At 44.3% G+C, this 22,812-nt stretch overlaps 2 protein-coding genes across 2 annotated transcripts in view; both read right to left on the bottom strand.

Annotated features, from left to right (window-relative positions):
* The window catches only part of TTLL12 (tubulin tyrosine ligase like 12), a 31,723-nt gene extending 24,658 nt beyond the window's left edge, over positions 1-7,065 (bottom strand). Inside the window, exon 1 of the mRNA XM_086466308.1 lies at positions 6,946-7,065. Coding sequence (XP_086322434.1) covers positions 6,946-7,065 — 120 coding nt within the window. The remainder of the gene's footprint in view (positions 1-6,945) is intronic.
* Positions 7,066-20,908: 13,843 nt separating this feature from the next.
* SCUBE1 (signal peptide, CUB domain and EGF like domain containing 1) overlaps positions 20,909-22,812 on the bottom strand; it is a 210,388-nt gene continuing 208,484 nt past the window's right edge. The window contains exons 22-23 of the mRNA XM_086466297.1: positions 22,211-22,290; positions 20,909-21,061 (exon numbers count right to left, since the gene is read on the bottom strand). Coding sequence (XP_086322423.1) covers positions 20,909-21,061; positions 22,211-22,290 — 233 coding nt within the window. The remainder of the gene's footprint in view (positions 21,062-22,210; positions 22,291-22,812) is intronic.

The raw sequence follows: 22,812 nt of genomic DNA, 5'->3' as shown, positions 1-22,812 counted from the left end.
ATGATTTTGGCCTGCAATCCAATAAAAATTGGCATTTTCAACCTAATAGATAAATGACACCCAGTATTTATTCTTTCACATTTAGTAAAGTTGTTTGTTTGGGATGTTTTAGTTAGTAATGGCAGGAAGCTTTCTTGGTTACTTTGGTACCAATAGGTCTATTGATGATTGTCTATTAGTTTAACTCCTCATAAAGAATTTTAGGAGCTGAAAACAGAACATATTTGCTCAACTTGGCCAAAATCAACAACTTAAGACCTGCAAAACCAGGTGTTACCCAGGTTTTACAACCATACAAAAGTACTTTAAGGACCCTGAAGAAAAAGAGCTTTTGCTGGTCAAGTTCTGAACCAGTTAAGAAATCTCAGCATGTTTTCCCCACTCTCTTCTTTCTCTACAAAAGGAACTGCCCGTGCTCACTCACCTCCAGATGAGTTGGGAGATTCCTTATAATGCTGCAAGTTAACATCTATACACTTAACTCTACTAAGGTGCTGAAAGGGGTTTGTTTACATTCTTGCCTACTCTGGATGTAACACCTTCATCTAAAACCTACATAAATTAAGGAGGTCAGGACACAAGTTCCCCTTCTGCCCAACATCTTGCCAAATGGTGGGCTTGCACAACTTTTGCGGAACCAAGACTCTGCTGACAACTTTTGTGAATTTCAAAGTGAATGTATGCTTTTCAGAAGAAAAGACGTATAAAGCCACAGAAGACTTTTCAAATCCTTTCAGGGGGAGCTATTTTGCTAAGTCTCTCACACACTACATAACAAACCAGGCAGGAGAAGACAAACCATTTGCCTCAATCTAATCTCACTAGAAAGTAGCACGGAGGGAGAAAGACCTAGAAGCGTGACCTCTAGAGTTACCGGTTTAACATGCCAAGCCCAGGTACACCTAGCCTCTGCCACCACATTATTAGAAGTCATTACTTCTAGACACTGACAGCTTATTAGCTGTAAAATCCCAGTGGCAGCGACAAGCTTTTACCTGTTCCAGTGAGTGTTGCTTCAGATAACTACTTCTGCTAAGCCCCAACAGGAAGGTATGGAAATCAACCCCACGTTTGTAAAGCAAAGTCACCTAGACAAAGCAGACAGCTGCCCAAAGACAGCTAGCAAGGGAGGAAGGTGGTGGGGAAACACCACCTACTTCAGATCTAAAGCCACAGCACGGTATCATAGACCAGATCCAAGTGGAGAAGTGCCTGAAATTCCCTTCTGAGGATCAGGGGATAGTATTTTCCTTTGGGCTGGAGAGTAGAAAAAGAAGATGCCAACAATATGTTGGCTGACTCCATGTATACATTTTTCTTAGGGCAAAGAATATGACTTTGCAAACAACCTCACTGGAGATTAAAAATACACTTATTTCTTAAAAAAAAATCAGAAGCTGACAGTATCTTTCACTTTAGCAGGCATCAAAATAGCTAGCAGATCTAATTTATTTCTAGTTTTCTACTTTTGCTCGAAGAGCATAACATTACTCAATAGTAAGCAATAACACAACCTCTTGCTGTTGTAACTGTAGCCACCAACGATTCTTTAAGTCTTTGCTTGGTTGCCCCTAAAATTCATAGTCATTCCTGTAACTGCAGGCAGGTCCCTGCAAAAGGAAGAGCCCTTCCTTGTGCAGCCATCAGTGGTGCTCACAGTTCACTTTCATCAGGGTAGCTCCCAGCTGGATCAGCTCCCTGATGCAGCTCACCGCACAAGTGCTAATCCCAGTCCAGGGCAGGCAGCAAAACAGAGCACCAGGACACAGGTTCCATCCCTCCCTGAAGTGATGCTTCACTGCTCGATCGAGAGCTGTCCTCACCAAGTTCATTAGCTAGCAGAAGAAACCGCAGCCAAATGACTGGCAGTCATTAGAAAATTAAAGCTGCAAACGTGATTCACTGGAGTCCACTTGATACCTGCTACAGGATGACGCTACGTACGCTTTCGACACTTGACATTTTGTCTTAAGGAGTTTGTAAGAGTGGGGATAGGAGGCGAGCCAGCTGCCGACTCAGAGATTAGCCTTCACTCACCACAGGCTCCACCCATTTACCAAACACCCATGATGAATGTTACTATCTATAACTAAGGAAGCTGCTGGCTTTATATTTTATTAAACATCAACTCAAGACTTAAAAATGAAGGGACTCCAAATCCCTGAAGCCAAAGTTTTGATTTCTCCCTCCAACAGAGCATCAGCTGCATGAGTCTGTAGCAGTAACATTCAGCAAAAATATCTTCTCTTTTAACACCTTTCAGCAGAGTTATGCTTAACTCTCCCAGAGAATTCATAACCTTGAAAAAGTTAATTAGGTGTATTCCTCATCTGAAGCAATTTACACTGCCGGGAGCAGCAGCTCAGGACCACCGTAATCGGTGTCTTTTTGTGAGGTTTTTGTTGTTGTTTAAATTCATAATTGATAATGCAAACAGTTCAATAGTGAACTGACAGGTTTGGCAGAAGCACCTTGTCGGCAGTGTGGACATGCAGCCTGTTGGGTAGGCAGGCAACGCTGCTGTCCTCTTCCTCCCTCCCTTTAAGAGGGTCACACTGTGAACCTACTAACACAGCAGCACCATCAAAGGAATCTTAAGCAACTAAGCAAAAGAGCTGGGTAAGATCATGCCACCAATTTTAAAAGTATAAGCTTTTGCTTGAGCAGAATATGGAGAACTCGCATGACGTACTCCACCACAGCAAGTAATAATCTCTAGAAGACGGCAAAGGGGTAGCAACACATTTCAGTGGCACAACAGCTTCCAAGCAGAACATGCTTGGGCAAAATCGCTCCCTTTTCATATTCAGGTGCACTTCCAACCTAACAAACCTAATGAACCAGAAAATGTGATAACAAAGCAGGCACATGTCTGGACAATTACCATGCACAGGCACCTTCAGCAAATTCCTTTTAGGCACATAGCAAACTGCTTTGAAGGCTACAGGTGGCCTCTGAGCAACAGCTGAGCCTGCCCTGCCCTGAAAAATAGTCTAGTAGTATTGATTATGCTGCATTCCTCCTAGTAATTAATTAAAAGCCTACGTTTCTAACTGGGATGAAACTCTAAGCAGTCCTTTGCCAACGACATCTCAGGGCCACAAAAATCTTGCTGCAATACACAGAAGCCTGCCACATAACTTAGCATAGGGCTGAAATGGAAGAAAAAGATTATGAATAAAATTAGATGCAGGTACTGTACTTTCCAGGCTTATAACAAGGCTATACATGGTTTCTTTAGTAACGTAAGAAACAACCACTATATTGGAAAGATAATTTTAGGGTTTAGAGTAAATTATTACACATGCATACGTTTTATTTTTCAAGTTCCTGCCAGAAACGCAGAAAAGTTTGCCTCCCAACAGACACTGAATGCTAAATGCAAAATAAATAAATAAAAGCAGGTTTCTTGATCTAACAGATATACCATGTTTTGAACAAGCAATCCAACTCAATTCATGGTTACATAATGCTCTCAGAAGGAAACCTGCTCCAGCAGATCTCAAGGTAAATTAAAAAAAACCAACCACCCTCCACTTCTCTCACAGGCTTTAACGTACACATAGGAGGGAGGGTACTTCACTCTGTACATTGAAGCATGTGTGTGTGTTGGAAAACAGCTGCCTGGGCTGGGTTCTAGAGGTACTGATGTAAGAGAGATTTCTATCTGTATTATGGATGCAAATTTTCCAAGTTCTATGCTAGAAAGTTTTAATCTTTGCAACAGGTTAGGACAAATGAAAAATTCCTCCCACCATCACACAAGAAACAAGGAAACTCATCCTATGCTCCATGTTGCACTGATCACCCCCCCCACAGTTATTCTTTACTACCTAGACTCCCAAAACATTTTCATCCTTTCCCTTCACCTCCTTTGCTTTCTTTACTGCTGCTCCTCCAGCCACTCCACGCAACCCCATTCTACTAAGTAAGAAACTGTAGCTTTGTCTCTACCTCCTCAAGAGCTCATCCCAGTCAACTGTGCTCCTCACTGTAACCTTCCCAGTCTTCTCCATAGCTTCTGCCCTTCCTCTGGATAAAACCCAGAAGCTGCAACAGTAGAGACAAGCACCATTGGCAGACTAATTTATCTTCCTAAGCACACTGAAATCATTAGACCTCTCTCTCCCCAAGCACTGGAACACTTAGTACAAAAGAGCATGCTCAGCCACCACTGCAAGCAAAACGAAACAGACTAAGCAGCCTGCCACCTTAGGGCACATTCTTTCTTCACCCTGCCTGTCGCCACCCTAGCCTCTGTAAAAGATCAGGACTACAGGTCACCTCTCACTATTGTCTTGCCTTCTAGATTTTACACCCCCTCAACAAAGTAGGTAACATGCAACGATTTCAGCCACAGGACATAAACCTTAAGCCTGAGCTATGTCACAGCAGAAATCCGAAGTTTTTCAGCTACCTCCAGCTTTGTAATGCTGGTAAAAAGCAATGCAACAGCTTGCAACTTTGGGTTTCCTTACCAGCTTTAGATTGCCTCCTATTTCGTCCTGTTCCAGCACATCCCTTCTCATACCTTCCTATCTAAGCAGAGCAGTAGGCATTCCCTGCTCCAAGTCTCGCTCACATATGCTTGTTGAGCCAACAGGAAGTTTGTGACTACTCGGCATATGCTTGAGTTAATGCAGATTTATTTTCTCTGTAATACACATGTATTCCTGTTATTAGCAGTACCAGACACACAACAGTCAGAAAGCAGAAGGAATATACTCAGACAATTCCTGACTGTATGTGCTATAAACACTTGGATTATATCACAACTTGTTATGTTTCCCTCCCGTCCCAACTTTAAAGTTGGGACAGGAAAAAGAAGCATTCAAGTAACTAGAAATCAGTTTACTTCTAAGTGCATGTTAAACTACAGTCCCCTCTCCTTCCCCACTGTCCTATACTTCCTGTTCAAACCTCTCATCCCATCTCGCTTGTTTCTCCACTGCTCATCATGCCCTCCACTACCCCACCACTAGTCCACTTTTCTCCCCATATCTTGAAGGTTCCCATCAGATCTCTTTCTCTCCCCAGGACTGAAAGTTCACCTCACACGTATTTCCTTCTCCAGGAAGACTCCTCCAGACTCTCCGGAGCACTCTCAAGTCTCTAGACAAGAAGTTTCGGGTTGTGTCTGTTTCCTGCCTCAATTCCTTGTTCCTTTACTCCAACAAATCCAAGACAGCTTTCCTCACCACTGAGGCTCGCTGTGTATATATAAAACAAAAAATTTTCTAAATTTAACTTGTGTCTTTACAAGCTCTTTGTCCAAAATGACTGCTCTTCTCCACATTGTTTGTCTTCCCTTCGTCATCATAAAGCTCCAGGGGGCAAATGGATGGTTGCCAAACACCTGGGTGAAAAGAGATTCTCCATCCTGGAGTATGTCGCTGCCCCCACACTCCCTTTACCTCAAGGCCAGGTCCAGAGACTCCTGGTGCCAGCTTCAGCTGAAAGAAACCCAGCCCTTGCAAAGGGACGGTCCATATGCTGCCTGGGCAAGGCTACAACAGGGAAACTCAAAAAAGCTCACAAAGGGCAACATCTCCAAATTTACATCATTTCATCTATGAGCCGCCACTTCACAAAGGCTTACAACTTGCCCAATATTTGGCCTGATAAAGTCACACAGCACGGCCACTCTGAGACGCTCTACAACGCTGGTCTTGCATTACTATTATTATTTTAACCATCGCCAGAACATTCTTCTACCACCATTCCCATTCTCTGAAAGAGCTGAACAGCTTTTACTTGGATCAGGAATAAATAAACAAAACAACCAGCTGAAAACACTCCCTGAAAACAGCCTGGAACAGGTAACCGGTGCATATGCAAGACAAGCTGACTTGAGTTAGCTCTGCACAGTTATAAATGATTGAGAACAGGGTAGACCAGTGTGGAAGTAAACTGGGAAAAAGAAAAAAAAAAACACCAAACCACCCATCAGGTAAAAGGTAACTCAAACCATAATGCACTAATGTATGGCAACAACCTGACTTTAATACTACTGTTGTTGCTTTCCTACATTCCTCTTTGGCCAAAAGGGCTAAGGGCTTCAGGACATAAGGTTGGGATAGACCTCTGAGATCAAGTCCAACTGCTGACCTACACTACCACGCCCACTAAACCATGTCTGCAAGTGCCATAGCTACACGTTTTTTGAACGCCTCCAGGGACAGTGACTCCACCACTGCCCTGGGCAGCCTGTTCCAATGTTTGACTGCTCTTTCAGTAAAGAAATTTTTCCTAATGCCCCATCTACACCTCCCCTGGCGCAAGTTGAGGCCATTTCCTCTCGTCCTATCACTTGTTACTTGGGAGAAGAGACCGACCCCCACCTCGATACAGCCTCCTTTCAGGTAGCTGCAGAGAGCGATCAGGTCTCCCCTCAGCCTCCTCTTCTCCAGACTAAACAATCCCAGTTCACTGAGTTCAGTTGCTCCTCCTAAGACCTGTTCTCCAGACCCTTCGCCAGCTTCGCTGCCCTTCTCTGGAAGTGCTCCAGCACCTCAATCATCACCCCTCTCCAATACTGGATCTCTAGTTACCAGGATCCTCAAACGCTTTCAAGCTTTATGCTGACAACAATAAGACGAAATCAGATACGCACGACACACCTGAATCTCTTTTACAGTCCCAAGATGCAGCTTCGGCAACACAACCAGCACAAAGCTTTTTCCCCACCCTCCCCTCTTGGCTCTCCCCTTCACCTCGGCTGGCAAAGAGGGGGGGGACCCACTCCCCCACCACGGCTCCCGTGAGGACAGCCCGCCCCCCACGGTCCCTTCACTATCGCGGAGAGGGGAAGGGGGGGGCTCCTTCATACCCAGCCGGGGAAGCCCCTTCGGCGGGAAACACCGCGCAGGGCCGGGGGCGGCCCCCCGCCCCCGGCCCTGCGCGGTGTTTCCCGCCGAAGGGGCTTCCCTCAGCGCCGCCACCCACCTCGCCACGCAGTTTGCGGCACAGGCTCTCCCAGTAGCGCGCCGGGACCCTCGACGCTCGGAGCGCGGCTCCATGCAGAGCCACAAAGGCCGGCAGATCCTCTTCACCCTCTCCCGACATGGCCGGCTACCGCCCCTACACCCGCTCCCACCGTCCCCTCCCGCCGCAGACCGGAACACGCCGGGCGGGACCGGCCCCTGAGAGGGAGGAGCTGCGCCCGCGGGGGCGGGGCGGTGCGAAGCGCGGGGCTTCGCCGCCCGGTGGGGAGGTTGTGGCCGTTTGGGGGCGGCCGTTGAGGGCGGCGGGTCCCTCAGCGAGGGCGCGGCGGGTTTCCAGTCACCCCTGGGGCGAAAGGGGTCTGAGGGGGCTTTAGTCCGCTGAGCCGTTGTGGGTTCTGCCTGTGCGCTGTTCACCTCCTGCCCTTAAGCTTTAATAAAATCCCAGCATCCGTGGCGCGGTGCTGGCCGCAAGGTGTTCGGGTTTCCCGGTGGTTGGCGGCGAAGGGGCTGTTTGGGAGGGCGCAGGCCATGGCCTCTGAAGTGGGTTACAGGTGGGGTGCGAGGCATGGCAGAGGCCGGCTGCTGGCCACAGCCATGGGAAGTGCTCTCTTCGGGTTGTGTGCGCGGAGGAAAAAATGGCGCTGCGCACGGTGCCGGTCATTTTTTTAAATTAAAGCTGTTGTTTTTAAAACTGCGGCAAGTGAGTTCGAATGCTAGGCCTCTCTTCAATATCTGTCAGTCTAAGTGGGAATTGTGTTCTTTGCAAGCACCTGTAGGAGGGAGGTGGCTTCCCAGTGTTTTCCTTCTGTTGTTTAGAAGACATTTCTAAGAAAATCCGTCTTTCTCAGATTTTGTAGGGAATAGCCCAAACCAGTTTACCCTGAGGCTCCCTAAGCACTACTGGTAGCTTTGGTCTCAACTCAGATATGGTTATAAAGCTACAAGAGGGAAGGGAGGTGACACCGGCGGCTGCTCGGAGTGCAGGCTGGGGCTTTGCTGTGCCTGCTGTTGGGGCTGACTGAGCACTGCTGCTGCTGCTGGGAGCACCCGCCTGGCTCCCTCTGTGGATTGTCTGCTCCAGGGACTGTGGAAACTGCTTTTCCTGCCAGCCTACGTTCAAATCAAGCCAGGATCTGACTTCAGCGCTGCTCCTGCTGGCAGCATGGCACTGCCCTGGGAGGGGTGTCCTACAGCCCTGGAAATAAAAGATAGGTTCTAGAAATAGGAGTTTAGGGTCAGTAGCTGGTCAAGAAAGCCTCCAATTCATGGACTGCAGTCAGTGCAGAATGTACATGAATGCCATGCTGAAGAAATACCTCTTTGCTTACTGCCCTGTCTTGTGTTGCTGGACTGGTGCCCTGTATAACTACCCAGAGCAGCAATCCCTCTCTCCACGCAATCACAGAGTTAGGAGGAGGGTCTGTATATTAAAGAGCTGCAATAGCTTGGCCAGGCACAGAGAGAGTAGAAAGAGATTAAAAACGATGTCTACGTGCCGTAACTACCCATCAGTGTTCTGCAGTCGAGGATCTCACACAATAATCCTCAGGTTGGGTATCTGAATAGTAAATACAGGCAAATCTTCCTCTTTGCTTAAGACTGTGTCTGCCTCACCGCGTGCTGTGTTCCCACACTTCCCCAGCATAATGGCTGCACTAGGATGTTGCTAAGGAGACCTCCCTGATTGAACAGCAGAAGATCAAAAAATAGTTGTGTTTCCAGTGTTCCTTGACTGGGTTCCCGCCATTCTACTCTGAGTTTGAGGACATTTTTGCTAATATTGTGGTTTGGAAAAAGAGGATGGCTGTGGTGGTGGTCTTGCACCAGTAATATGAAATGTGGGGACTTGATCACTCATCGATCCCCTCACAGGGACCTTGCTTACTGAAAAGTTTCCCAATACCACCCCTCATTTCTGTCTTTGCCATGGACTCGGTACATGACGGCATGTTACATATGCACACAATGTGATACAGTTCCACACAGCCTGCATTGAGTATAGCAAGTTACTTGACTCTCTTTTTTTTGCATAGATTTTGTTGGCTACACAAACTGTTGTCTCAAGCTGGGAGTGTTTACTACTGCTAATTTGAACTGGCTGTTTGTTTAATTCTTTTTTTTTTTGCCAGATGACTTCATAAAAATGAGAACTTTCCCAGAAAATACATAATAATAATCTTATAGTTGTCAAACTTTTTAATTACCTTAAAAAAAAAAGGTCCATCTTTTTTCCCTAGACAGGCCAAGTAAGAAAAGTGAGATGTATTTTCATTTCTTTGTTCAGTAGAGCCACAGTGATCATGCCATGTCCAGAGGCAAAGGGGATGTGATCCTGCCCCAACATGACAGTCACATAATTCTTGTTCTCACCAAGTGCAGGCAGGTGCTTTCTCAGTGCTTGTTTGCACTTCCAGCTCACTTCGGGTAGGAGTTGTGGCCGCTGGCCAGCTGTCTGTGGTTCCAGGCTGTTTGGGTGAGCGTGCAGGTTTGGGGGCAGGCTACACTGCTGCTGATAAACTCCGAGGAGTAATAAAACACAGTCAGAATCACTGGGGTGAAGAGTACATAAGACCCTGAGACACAGAAGCAACTGTAAGTGGTCTATCCCCTGGCTTTGTCTAACAGTTACCTAGTGTGGTCTTACCCAACTGCTGCCCTTGGCAGCCTACCCCACTTTTTTGCTGGTTTTCCGCAAGAGGAGTAACTCCTGGAGCAGGGAGCGGAGTCCAGCACTTGCCACTCTCCCGTCACCGCTTCAGCCACCAGCTGCACAGCGAGGTTTTCGGGAGCAGTCGTTCCTACTCCATAGCGTAGGTCACCTGTGATGCCAGAGCTGTAGCCCAGAGATACCACTGTCAGCCTCAGTATGAAAGCAGGTATTTGTGGATCATCTTTGAAAAGAAAAAGTTACCGCAGTGTACTATTCTGATTGTTTTCTCAGGAAGAGTGACTAATTTACAGTGCTTGAACAGTCCTTACTCAGGCTAAGTGCCTGTTAAATGTAATGGGTTACTTTACACAGGTAATTGCAGAGGTTGCAAAACATTCTTAGCGAAGCTGAGCTTACTGGCACTACCTCAGTCTAAAATAAGAGGATTTAGCCTTCTGGCACTGTCTGTAGGGGGCCAACCCATGCTGTTGTGCCTCTCTGTCACAGCAGTCCCAATGACTTACCCACCACTACCTCCTTTAGATCCTCCCCTGTAGCAGGAATTTATCACGAGTTAGCATAGCGGAAGCAGCATTTGTCCCCAACAAGTATGATGATAATTTTACAGTTTTGGGAGTCTGGCAGTTTCTGGCTTTATTCCAAAGGTTTATGGCTATCTGATCCCAGTAGGTGCATTCCCCACTTCCTTTTCCTATTGTTTCACATTAGAACCTTCCTCTTTGGCAGCATGTCATGGAAACCTTCTCCCAAAGAGAGGCAGGGATGTAAGGGGCAGAAGAGACCCGCAACGTAATAATAAAAAGGGGATGAGGGGACATATTTCTGGTGCATTTTACAATAGATGCTGTAATATGTTGTCAAAGGAACCATTTGCTTTCAAATAAACAACTTTCTCAACAGTAAAACTAGAACTTCTAAGCATGAAAAGCTGAGATAGGAGCTTTGATGAGAGGAACATCATTTGCTGGAAATACTTTATCATAGTTGTATCTGTGAGCCTAAAACCTCAAAGATGCTGTTAAAAGAATTCAAAATGTATTCTTCTGCATCAAAATAGCAGTGATGGTACGTAGTTTTTGTGGACAGGTCTGTTTTTGGGAAGGTACTGCATCCCTCTAACTGCAAGAATGCCCAAGCCAGCATGACTGTTTTGCTCTCACCTGGCAAGGAACTTGTGCAGAGGCAGTGACAGCGCCCAGCTGTGAGGCTGTGAGCATGACTCTGCGATGAGCCATGTAAGGCTCCGCGAGCCGTGGGGTCATCAGCTCAGAGCTTTGAGCTGCAGTGATGTCCCAGCATGTAGCTGCGCACAAATGCTGCATGTACAGCTGCAGAACAGACTTCCATGGCTAGCAGCTGAGCCACCGACAGGAGGAGGAGAGAAAAATAAAGCACCGAACTTAGCTAAGTTTGCAACACCCACCCGTCAGCTGGAGTCCATCGAGAGCCCTATACGATCTCCTTCCCACACCGTGGCTACCGTGTGACAGTGGGGCTGCAGTGCCCTGTTGTGGGGCTGGATGGGCACCTGAGTGAGCAGGGAAACCCATGGTTTGATCTTGGGATGGGTGCCTGTGGGAGCATGGAGTTTGGAAAAAGCCCTGGAGAAAAAGAGCCATGGAGGGCAGCTCGCAGATGGATGAATGACTTTAGCAGGTTGGACTCTGGCCTAAAGGCCTGACAGGAGACTGATGTCTTAAGAGTAATAAGCCAAACAAATTGTCTGGCACGAAGAATGCTTTTACTCATTACATCCCCCAAGAAAGGTACTTACTGCATTTATATTACCTGCTGACATAACACACGCTGACAAGTGCAGGTGTTTTTGTTTCAAAGATGCTCTCTCACTGCTCATGCGGAACTAGGGTGGAGGGAGGCTGCCCTCATCCTGGGGATACAATATGAAAAACCAGCTTGCCAGGCAGCTCCAGAGATCTTCACCTTGTAGTCCTGTGCATGTAGGTGATCCAATGTGCTGCCCTTGGTCCCAGGGCACCCTGCTGCACCCTTACAGCCAGCGCTGCAGTTTGTCACAAGCTACTTGGGTGTCTTCAGAAAGGCAGATCCCTGTTCTTCCCTTTCCTGTGTCTTTAGGCGTACACAGCATGTTGTCTAATATATTACTTTTATAAAAGTATGACCATTACGTAGGAATACTGTTGTACACACAATACAAGTGAGCTGGAGGTGATGTTATTCTGCATGTTATTCTACACGTCGAGTGCTGTTGGAGTGTAGCATATCTCGCACAGTGCATCAGGAGGCACACAGCAGAGGTGACAACTGGTACATGGGTCACCTTCGTGCTGGGGTGGCTCAGGATGCTGACGGGCCAGGTGCCCGCCATCCGTCTCCTGGGGCAGCGATGGGGCTCTCCAGAGCTCGTCAGTGAGGGATCTCCTCAAATGATCGTAAAAAAGCCGTGGCTGGTAATAGTGCTGACACCTAAATAAATACCATATTGGATAAAATGCAGGGATGGGCACTTATGGTACTTCTCTTGATTAATATTTTAAGCATAGAAACGTTTCACAGCAAAACTAGTCTGTGGGTACCTGGAGCAAGTGCCTCTATGTGCTGCCTGCCTAGCAACATGACAGAAGGCAATCTCTTGGGGCACAAAGCAGCAATGGCAGCAGCAAGATGCACACAGGGGCAGGAGAAAGCAGACTACACCCCTTGTTAGCTTTCTGTGCTACAGGAGTTCAAGCACGGCTACGTCAAAGAGAGGGAGAAAGAAAATGCACCATGGCAGGGCAATGTCCCCCAAAAATGCTGTGGGAATGATGTCTGGTTTGCAACTTACATAAAGATTCAGAGGCATGTTGCCAGCGATTCACTGCTGACTGCCTGTTTAGATGTTATTTTTAAGAGGCAAAAATAGCCATTTATTATGACTTACAGGACAGACCCCTTCTGTGACAGCAGGAGTCAGTCGGTGTTGATGGCTGAACAAAGAGAAGAAGAAACCTATGCCCAGTCTGCCTTCACTTACCCGCTGGGTCACGCGGAGTGCTGTTCCTCAGGCCATTATATTTTGTGAGCCTGTTGGGAAGTCATGGCAAGATCCGAAATGAGAACGGGCCCCTCTGCGATTCTCGCCAGGCAATGCCTGTTTCCGTACCTGGAATGTTGTACTCAAATGCGCATGGTCATGACTGCTGAACTTTCAGTGGCTTTTGCCCTTGCACGCAGATACTTCATTACCAGTAATTAATGTGACTTCCAATGACCTTTGGGAACTTTTGAGAGTTCAGCTTTTCTCTGTCTTTGATAGGAACTGACTTTTCCTCTTACTCTTTTAAAGCTCTGAAGCTACAAAGGCAGCTGAGTGCCATCTCACACAGCCGCATACAAGGGATGCTGTACCTTCCTGGAGTGCGATGAGGTCAGCTGCCCATAGTGCCCAAGTGGATTGCTACTAGCTGAAAATGGCGGTAACTGATTTTTTGCAGCCAGTCAGAATTCAGCTGTCTCTGTCTTTATGCCTTTCAAACCTGGCAGCGACACCGACAGTCACCCGTCGTACTGACAGTATTTATATAATTTACAACATACGTAAAGTCAGCGGAGCAGACTGGCATATGGCAAGTGCTTTCTCTTCACCAGACAACTGCTTACATGGGAGTTGCAGCAGAACGCCACGCGCCGTGCCGGTGTGTGAGGTCTCCTGCCTGTTGTACAGTAGGTGGCTGCTGTAGCGCAGTGCTAGCGCTCAGCAGGCTGTGCCGTCCCCGAACAAACGCTGCTGCGCGGCAGACCTCTTCCCAGGTGTTACCAGCTGCATGAGCAACATCTGTGCTGTTGGTCTGGCCTAGCTGCTGCGTGCGCTCAATGACAACTTGCACTGCAAAAGATGATTTGAATCAGATCTAACTGACCTATTGAGGTCACTACAGATTGTTTCCTGTCAGTCTGTTATCATCCATTTTCATCATTACCAGCATTAGGAGTTTCACTTGGGCCACTGATGGTACAAATTCTACTTGCTTTGTCATCTTGGACTGCAAAAGTGTAACTGTCGTTGCAAAATTCAGCAGCGAGGAGGGCCTGAGGAAATACGCTTTTTCTACAGCAGCGCTAGAGGGGGAAAGGACACTTTTGATCTCTCTTTAAATCATCATTTTGGGTGCAAGTGTGGTTTCCTCTCAACCTAGTCCGCAGTGGGACAAGCAGCAGGTGAGTTTGGAAGTTGCTGTTCTTCTTGGCAGCTTGTGGTGGGAATCGCCTATCAGCCCACCATTGGAAAAGAGCTTCCTTCCTCTTTCTTTCTTTCTTTGAGGGGTACGGGAAAGGGCACCTGCATGAGATACACATGAGTAACGTCAGAGTTATTTTGAGAAATGGTTAAAGGTGCTGGAGGGGTGCTGGTGATGTGCTTTGCTGTAGCCAGGGTTTCTTTGTGCTCTGAAAAACTCGCCTTGATGTCTGTTTGGAAGGAACGTAATTCAGTGTCCCAGCACTCACAAACCTGAGTTGTTCAACGAGAAAGAAAAAGCTCTCTGTTGCCTGAAGATGAAAATGAAACCAAAATATGTAAATGCTATCAAAAAAGAGAAGTTATCTTCTGATTCCTGTCTACATTACAGTGGTGTGTGGAGCCTTTTCCATGAACACAAATGAATGGCAGGCAGGAGTATACATTCCATTTTACATTTATTATGAAAGTGATTTTAACAAAAGTTTTATTACATGCTTCATTTTGAGCTTCGACATAGAAATCAAAGCTATTAATATACAGAGGTAAAAGGAAGTGTATTTTCTTATAAGGTACATTTACAACAACGTTTTCTACTACAAATCTGACAGTATTGTTAAAATATCGGTAAAGCTCAGACCACTGTATTTTATTTTCTAAGTATCAAACTTTGTACAGTTATTCACTATCTTTGCTCTAAACTATCATGGTACATTTCATGTGGAAATAGCTGTTTGTACATAATTTACATTGGTAATAAAGCTTAGATGTCCCAGCAGCATCTACAAGGGTTTAGTTCAAACTGTCACTCTTGCCCAGTGGTTTACATGGAGCAAATTGGAACAGAAACCAATATTACGGTCCAGGTATCTTCCCCCAAAATCTAGTCTACCAGAAATTCCTGCTTAACAGATGACGGACATGATTACAGTGAACTTTATGCAGGTGAAACTATCACTGTCCTCAGTGGCAGTTTTGCCTAAAAAAGGCTCTATGATCCAATCCAACACGAGGTTTTATCACTTCTGCTGCTACCTAGGAGCACGGAGACACTATACCTTTCCTTGTCTTTATACTGTGTTTGGGCATAATCTTTTGAATTCCCTTTTATTTCTGAGTTTTGTGTTGTTTCTTATCCTAACAACGGAAGAAGAGCGAGCACTAAGTTTAAAATGCATATTTTCTATATGTTATGAAAACGGTAAGCACTTCAGAACGACACTTGATAGTCAATTCCATGAAAATTAGCAGGTGAAATTGCCCCAGAAAACCCTTCCTGTGATGCCAGTGAGACTGCAGAAATAACAGGAGCAGTAATCCGGAAGGATGAATCTAGTACTGACCTCGTCCACCCCAGTCTCCTAAAGCACCTTGTTAATCATCCTGCTGAGTACCTGCTGCTGTCAATGCAAATTAACGACCTTTCTAAGGTATAAAACATAGAAAACAATATTTACAAAATAATTTTAATTAAAAAAGTAACAGAACCAGACTCTAAAAAAGATATTTTCACAACCATTAAAATAAAGTTTAATTAAGCAAAGCCACTTCTTTTTCTACATATTGAGAAACTCAGCTAAAATCGAATTGCAATTGTTTGTATATCTTTAAACTTGTTATCTCCGCTTTCTGAATACAGATGGTTTAAATTATTACATCTAAAGGTACTTCTGTACATTTTACTCTTGTATATTACATATTAATTTTATAGATTAAAAGCTTAGTGATGAACCAGAATAAATAAATGAAATAACAAACTGGAATTGTATATATTCAGATACTTAGATAACAGGTTTTTGACATTAAGAGTTTATTTCCCAGTCTGTTTCCATTCAGATGAAAAATGTTATGATAAAACAAGAGACTTCTCTCAGAATCCAAGTCTCACACTGAGGAGTAAATTCATATTCCTTACAGAAATTTTCCTTTTTCCACAAATTCTTATGGGAGACAAGTCTCTTCCCTCCCCCCCCCCCCCCCCAAGTGCTTACACCAGTCTCTCATCCTAGAACACTATTTCATTAAAGTCTCAAAGTATTGAGAGTCTATAGTCTTCTCCAGTTACTACCACTCCTGTCAATCAGTGGTTTTGAAATACAAAAAAAAATGCAACTACTTGAACTCATGACACAGGTGGAAGTAACTGCGCGTGCTGCTCCTTCCCAGCAATAGAAAAGGGAACATCCAGACCCCTGAGGTGGCTGAGAAATTTGCTGCTGGATTCAGTTGTTGATTTCACTCCAGCTTCTTTTTTTAAGAGCGCTCAGAGGTATTTAGAGTCCAGCCATGGCAACTGTCAGAGGGCAGTTAGGTTTGGCTGGCAAAGACCCGTCAGCAGTTCCTGTATAAGACTCCTACCACTACTTTTGCTCCTGAAGCTCACAACTTGTTATCTGCAAGATTAAAACTGGGTTGTTCACAGATAAGACTGACCTAAGCAGTTCAAATCTGTGGGCGTGCTTACAAAGGGCTGCGGGGCGGGGCTGGGCTCTCCTCTTCGAATGTTTAAGGTATGTGAGCATGTTTCTTGTTCATGTGGCATCATCCTTGCGCTCTGCTTACAGGCAGACGACTACAGGTGAGTGGTGCTCTTTCAAAACCAGCTGACAACTCAGAATGTGGACTCTCCAAAACTCTGTGACCAAGCCTGTATTTATTTAAGCTAGCCTAAAACTAAACTAAACTGAACTAAACCTTGCTTACTAGGTAAGCTAGTTTTATGTGAACTTACTTACTTTTAAATAAGCTCACCCTAGTATAAAGCTGATGTGTAGGAAAGATCAGTCTAAATCTTTAGTAGTTATAATATACTGTGCTTTAACTTTATTCTATGGGGGAGGCACAACGAGGAAATAAAGTCATTTTGAAAAGTTGGTCATTAGGTAAAAATCTAACATATGATGGAGAAAGGCAGGGCAAGAAAATGGGCTGAAAGAGGACTTCAGCGGCTTTAAATCCAGTTTCAGTGAGCTAAACTTTCAGGCAGAGTAAGTCTTGCTATTGCAGGTGGCAATCTATCGAACACCGAATCCTGATGCTCTCTGAACTCCAGCGACACACACAGGCGCCTTGCCTGCAGCAGTCACCCACGGGTGCTCTCACCGCACCACGACATAGGGCTCAAGTAGCACTTTCCGACTGTTGCAGCCTCCTGGACCGGAGTGGGTATGCAGGCGGCAGTTTGGTGGCACATGAGAGCGTTTAGGGACGATTCACCACCACCTCACTAAAAATAAGTGCAGTATTTAAAGCAGGAGGAGAGGCTGAAAATGGTAAGTGCTACAGGTGCAGCTTTTAAGCCTACAGGCATTAGCAAACTGAAAATAAAAAGCTCAGTTTGTGCCGTGGAATTGGGCAATCACAAACGGACACTTCTTCAGCCTTCCTGTACTAACACGTAAACATGTTGTGGCACCTAGCCTGCGTACGACGTGTAACTCTGTCAGAACGGATACAGCGCTGTACTTACTGAGTATGTTTAAATGCAGTAGTTCATGTTTAGGGTAAAAGCCAAAATTCTATATTCTGCGATGTATTGATTAATTTAACGAAGCTGGCTTTCTTAAAGGCAGCCACATTTCTCCTCATATGTTTTTGTCTAGGTCTTCTCCATAGAAGACGACAATCCTTGTTGCACTCTTATCGTACAGCAGCAAAAGGTTCTCTCACTTCTGACACTGAAGACATCCTACACACACATTAACAGGTGAAGAGCTGAGCTCACCTTCTATTGGGTGATCGCCTGTTTCTGTAACTATAAATCTAGTATGAAAGTCCAAGCATTTTTAACTTTTAGAGCTGAAGTAAAAATGTGGTGCTGTTGTACAAATCAGCTGAAACCGGTTCAGACAGTCCTATACACCACTTGTCATTACTTATTTCACTAGACATTTGCACATCCAAGGGCATGTCTATGAAAGCTGCAAACATTCAAACCTGACTCATTTTCTAAATACGTAACATATGAAACCCCTATACATTCAGAAGCATTTCACTGTATACTTTTGAAGGCCAAATTATTCTTTTTCTTTCACTGCTTTCAGCAACACAAAGTCTGCATTGGCTACAGAAGTCCCCCAGCGCCCTGTCCTGCCTGTGCAGTCCATGCCCGGACACGGCTCCAGGGAATAGGAGCTCACACGCCCTCTCAGGCTGTCTGTCGGGAAGAACCAGACAAAACCCCAGTTTTCTCAAATGTGGTTGTAAGTCGGGGCGAGAGGTACCAGAGCTAACTGCAGCTAGTCCCTCCTGTATTCACCTCTCACAGCCCTACCAAGGTCCCACTAACAGTGGCCACAACTGGGACACGTTCCTCTCGTAGTTGCTATCTGGCACTGGATCCTCTATGTAGCTAAGAACCTGGAAAATGTTACGGTGCTGCCAGCGGTTTCTGGACCTGTAAGGCAATTACTTTCAGCCCTGTTCCAGAGAGGAAGTTTGTTCTGCTTGGCACCAGTGTCGTACAGTGGTATTATGTTCAAACATGTGGGTTGTGAAGCAAAAATTTTAGCAAGGATTTTACTAAACTCACTGCACAGCATCAGTTCCAAAGTTCGCTTTCTGAAGTTTGAAATACTAAAGATCGCTGTAAACCGTTCAGCAAATGAGGAAGTTATTTTTCTCTGTATCTTTCGTATCTTTTCCTTCACATCTTTCAGCAGAATGGCTGCAATCCTGACCCATTCTAATAATTCTGAGTGACCTAACAGGCTTTGAAATACTGTTTGGCTGAAGTAATTTTTTAGCTATATACTTATACATAATGAAGTACCTAAAAAGACTTTTGCTTTTTTAAGATTTATTTTTTTTTCTACAAATAACTCCTGTTAAGGAAAAAAATAGATGTAGCTTTTTTTTTTTGTTCCAGGCATGCACTGAATCTAGGACTGATGAGATGTTCTCCTCTGAATATTCACCTTTACTAACCCCTGGTGAGTATTTAATAGAAGCAGTTTCAACATCCTCACAACAAGTCAAGTTTAACAGCTTTTAGAAAAGGACTTTTATGGAGGTGTTACATTTTGAAATAAGTGTTAATATATAAATATAAAGGGAAAGCTTCTTGTCAAAGACCTAAGATCCATGAGTGAAAAAAAGTGAGTTGTTAGACCTGAAGTTGAAACTGTTCAGGCATAGAAAGAAAAAAACAAAAAAAATATACTCTTCAACAGAAAAGGAAAGAAGACAAGCAAAATTACAAGATGGCTAAGTAGAAAAACTCAATACTTAAGGTGTCTCTTAGAAATGGAATATTCAACCACTTGTAGCCAACAGAAACCAGCTTTGTAAATTTAAACAGTACTTGCTCAAAGACAAAGAAGAGTGTAAGAAGTTAACCATAACCACCCTTAACGTATGTCTGAGAGCATCCAAGGGTATGTTAAACTATAGGGTAGATATGCAAAAAAAAAACGCAGCGAAGCAAACCTGTATGTTAGTCTTTTTCTGAAAGGATGCTGGCGTGATAGTTAATTTCTCCATGTAATAAACTTGTAGGATCAAAAAGGAAAATGATATACAAGAGGAAGGGACTTGAAAGTAAAAAGTCTGAAATACTAATAAAAAAAGCTGCTCTCTCATTGACATTAGCTCTTGTGCCAGGGAAGAGCAGGAAACACAGGATTTATTGTCACCTTCACCCACCAGTACCTGTCACCCTGTGAGGAAGGCCTGGCCACGAGGCTAATGGTCTCTTGCAGGCCATCTGGTCCCCGTGGTTGATGGGCACTGCGGTTGCAAACGTGTGATAAACGGGGGTCTTTGAAGACTGCAGGGCCTGCCCTCCCACTCATCTCCAAAACTGTGTCCTGTTCACCCTCTCACCCCCTCAGAGTCTGGGCCTGTGATGCGGGTACGCGTTTTAGAGGTGGCATGTCCAACGCATTTCCCCCTTGGTGCGCTCCTCTCATGTGTGTTGTCCTCAGGGGAACTCTGTCCGTCTGCATGGGAGGCATGCCCTAGGAAGAGGCAATAGCTGACCCTTTGCTGGACAGCAGTTGCATCCTAACTGATGTTATTTTTCCTGGAATAACGTATGTTGAAAGAGATTGTCCCAGAGTAAACCATTATCCAGTATTATAAAACTTCAAAAGGCTTCAGTTTGGTGTTAATGGAAGTGACAAGCACTTGGAGAAGTGATTTAATCATCTATGCAAAGTTACAAATAGATAATGAGTAAATGGGGTGTGTGGGAGTAAAGATTTAAGCATGAATAATATTTACAGTAACTAAAGATAACATTACTAATGTACCCACAAATAGAAGTATATATTTATATATTTATATATTGTACTTAATTAGATGCTCTATTAACGGAAAGAAAAACAAGACTACTACTGTGGTGGTTGTTGATTTCTCACCTATCCTATTGTAAATGCCTTCAAAGGGACCAACTGGTGTACGGAAATCCAGAGCTAAATCTGTTTCAGTGAAGTAATTGACAGTGGCAAACCTCTGAAGAAGTTTAAAAGAGGACAGATAAAAACATGAGGACATTAGGGCATGGGACTCGATCTCATGTAATTCATGAAACAAAATTATACACCTGTTCCTTTTTTTTTTTCCCCTTCCTTTTTTCTCTCATGATTTCTACTTGGACAGAGGTTCCACTAAGCCACAAATGAGAAATAACAAAATTTAGATTGTTTTGTTTTCTTCTAAAGATTCAATATAAACTTCAAGTGCAATTCAAAATCCAAATATTTATACTACATACTTCTTTCTACAACAGAACTTATCGGCAGGTAGTTTAATCAGATTTGCTTTGACATAAGTTATTGTTGATGAAAAATAAAAAGCTAGGAAGAATATTTTCTACATAATGTTATTTCAAATGGAAAGTGAAGATACACTAGTGCAGACACAAATTTGGATCTTCAATTGGATGCACTCAGGGATGCACGATTTTTTTTGTAGTAAAAATCCCATTCAGAACATTGGCTTTTAACGATTATAAACATTATAGGTATTCTTCAATATACAATTGAAAACAAAGACTGCAAAAAAAGAGCCTTCAAATTAGCAAACGTTTCTACTATGGAGGAAAGACAGTATTCAACAGGAATGCGAAGTAACCCAAAGTTGAATACCACTAGACTATTTGTATGGTCGTAGGAATCTGGAAACTTTTGATCGCAGTAGCTTTATAAACGATCTTGGAAACATCTCTTTTGACTCTTGTGCTGTGTACTTGAAATAGTTTTGTGGGTGTGCCAGTACATCAAAGAGAGCTTTAATCAGTTTCTTGTCCTATGGGAGACAACATATATATTAGATAAAAATAAGGTTTGGATTTAGTGTTTGCACAGCTTTCAAAATTAATGAACAACCAGCAGGGGTTTTTTTTTGCAAAACTTGACTCTGGGTAAAGCAGCGTAAGCAAACTACTCCATGTTGCTGTGGAGTTTTATAGTGGTGAATCTTTCTGCTGTGGCGGACCTTTTTTTGCAATTACCTTTGCTGGAAGGTCCTGAGCTGAGAGGGCAGCAGCTGGTTAACCACAAGCCGGCTGCAGAAGTTCGGCATTAGGATTGCACACTGCCTCTGACTGCCCTTCCAGCCTGTTTTGCGCTGTTGTCCAGGGCCTTCCCTCCACGAACAAGAGAGAGCGCTGGTCTTCAGTGACACTGAGCTCTTTAAGGACCTTCTCCTGTACGTTGGTAAAGTCTTGATTCAGAGCCTCAGCTGAGCTTGTGTCTGACCATATGGACGGCAGCTGGCACCTGAGCAACCTCAGAGCTCTGGTGAGAGAATACTGGCAGGACTGGGGCAGGGATGGCCAGGGGAGCTGGCTGTTAAACGGTTCCTGTCCTTCCAAGCCGTACATTTTACACGGCTGAATTTTGCCTTCTGAACAGCCTTTTTTCAGTTTTTATTAGTTGTTGTTATAGGTGGCAGCCCAGCAGCCTTCCTCCACCGTTCTCTCCAATGTGTGGCTTGTGCCTTTGGAAAACCATTTCACGGACAGCTTACACTGCTGTGTTATGGTTATGCCTTATTGAGGCAGGACAGTGATTTAGGTAAATACATTTTTTGAATGCACAGGAAATTCTAACTTAATGGCTCATTTAAATCAGCCAGACCGAGGCTGAAGAAGGCTTTTCAAACATTAGGTTCTTCATTCTGGTTGACTAATTTTTCTAACACACAATCATGGCAGCATATATTTCATTTATTCCTGATTCAGCAAGAGACGTACGTATGTGCTCAGCCCAGCTGAGCTACTGATTTTATGCTGCTCCACATAACCAACATAAACCTCAGAAGGAAGAGAATTTAATTTAAGGTCACACTTGAGGTTTAATATTTCGACCCTATCAGGGTAATGAGAACTATCTTGGGAAAATGTTTAGTAAAGGGAATTCTTGCTTAGCCTCAGATAAAGTGGAATTTTCTTACCTTTAGAATTTCTTGATGATTTTCTGATGCATATAACCGTCCATCTCGAACAATGTCTTCTATTAGTTGTTGGTAATCCTCTGAAAAATAAAGATCAGTTGAGTGACTGTTTGAGACAGAATTTGGGAGATAATAGCCAGACCTTAGCCAGATCTCCTCTTCATGACAGAGCTGAGAAATTTAGTATCAAGCTAATTATTCAGTGTCTCTCAAGCTGCTGTAGTCTAATCTAATCACATTACAATTCTGTACTGCCTTAGAACAGTGATTTTGAATTATCCATATAAATACTAACTTAGCCCCAGAAAACTACTCCCTCCAGATAGTAATGCTTTATTATCTGCATTCTAGAGATGGAGAACCAGGACCAGGGATATGAATTCACCGTCAAAGGTTATACGTGAAGTCAGAAGCACAGTCAGGAACAGATCCGCATTTTGTGCCCTGAGCACAACTCTCATTTCGATTCCTGAATGATCAGCTTAATATAGACTTTCTCAACATTCACAAAATTGCAGTGGTGTTTGGAAAACAGCTGCCAAAGGTAACACAGAAAAGTCTTTGTTTTGTTAAACCAGAAATCATCCCAAAGTCCAAAATAT

This window comes from Leptosomus discolor, chromosome 1, assembly GCF_034619465.1.
Source record: "Leptosomus discolor isolate bLepDis1 chromosome 1, bLepDis1.hap2, whole genome shotgun sequence".
Taxonomy (NCBI): Eukaryota; Metazoa; Chordata; class Aves; order Leptosomiformes; family Leptosomidae; genus Leptosomus; species Leptosomus discolor.
This window is presented reverse-complemented; position numbering and strand designations above follow the sequence as displayed.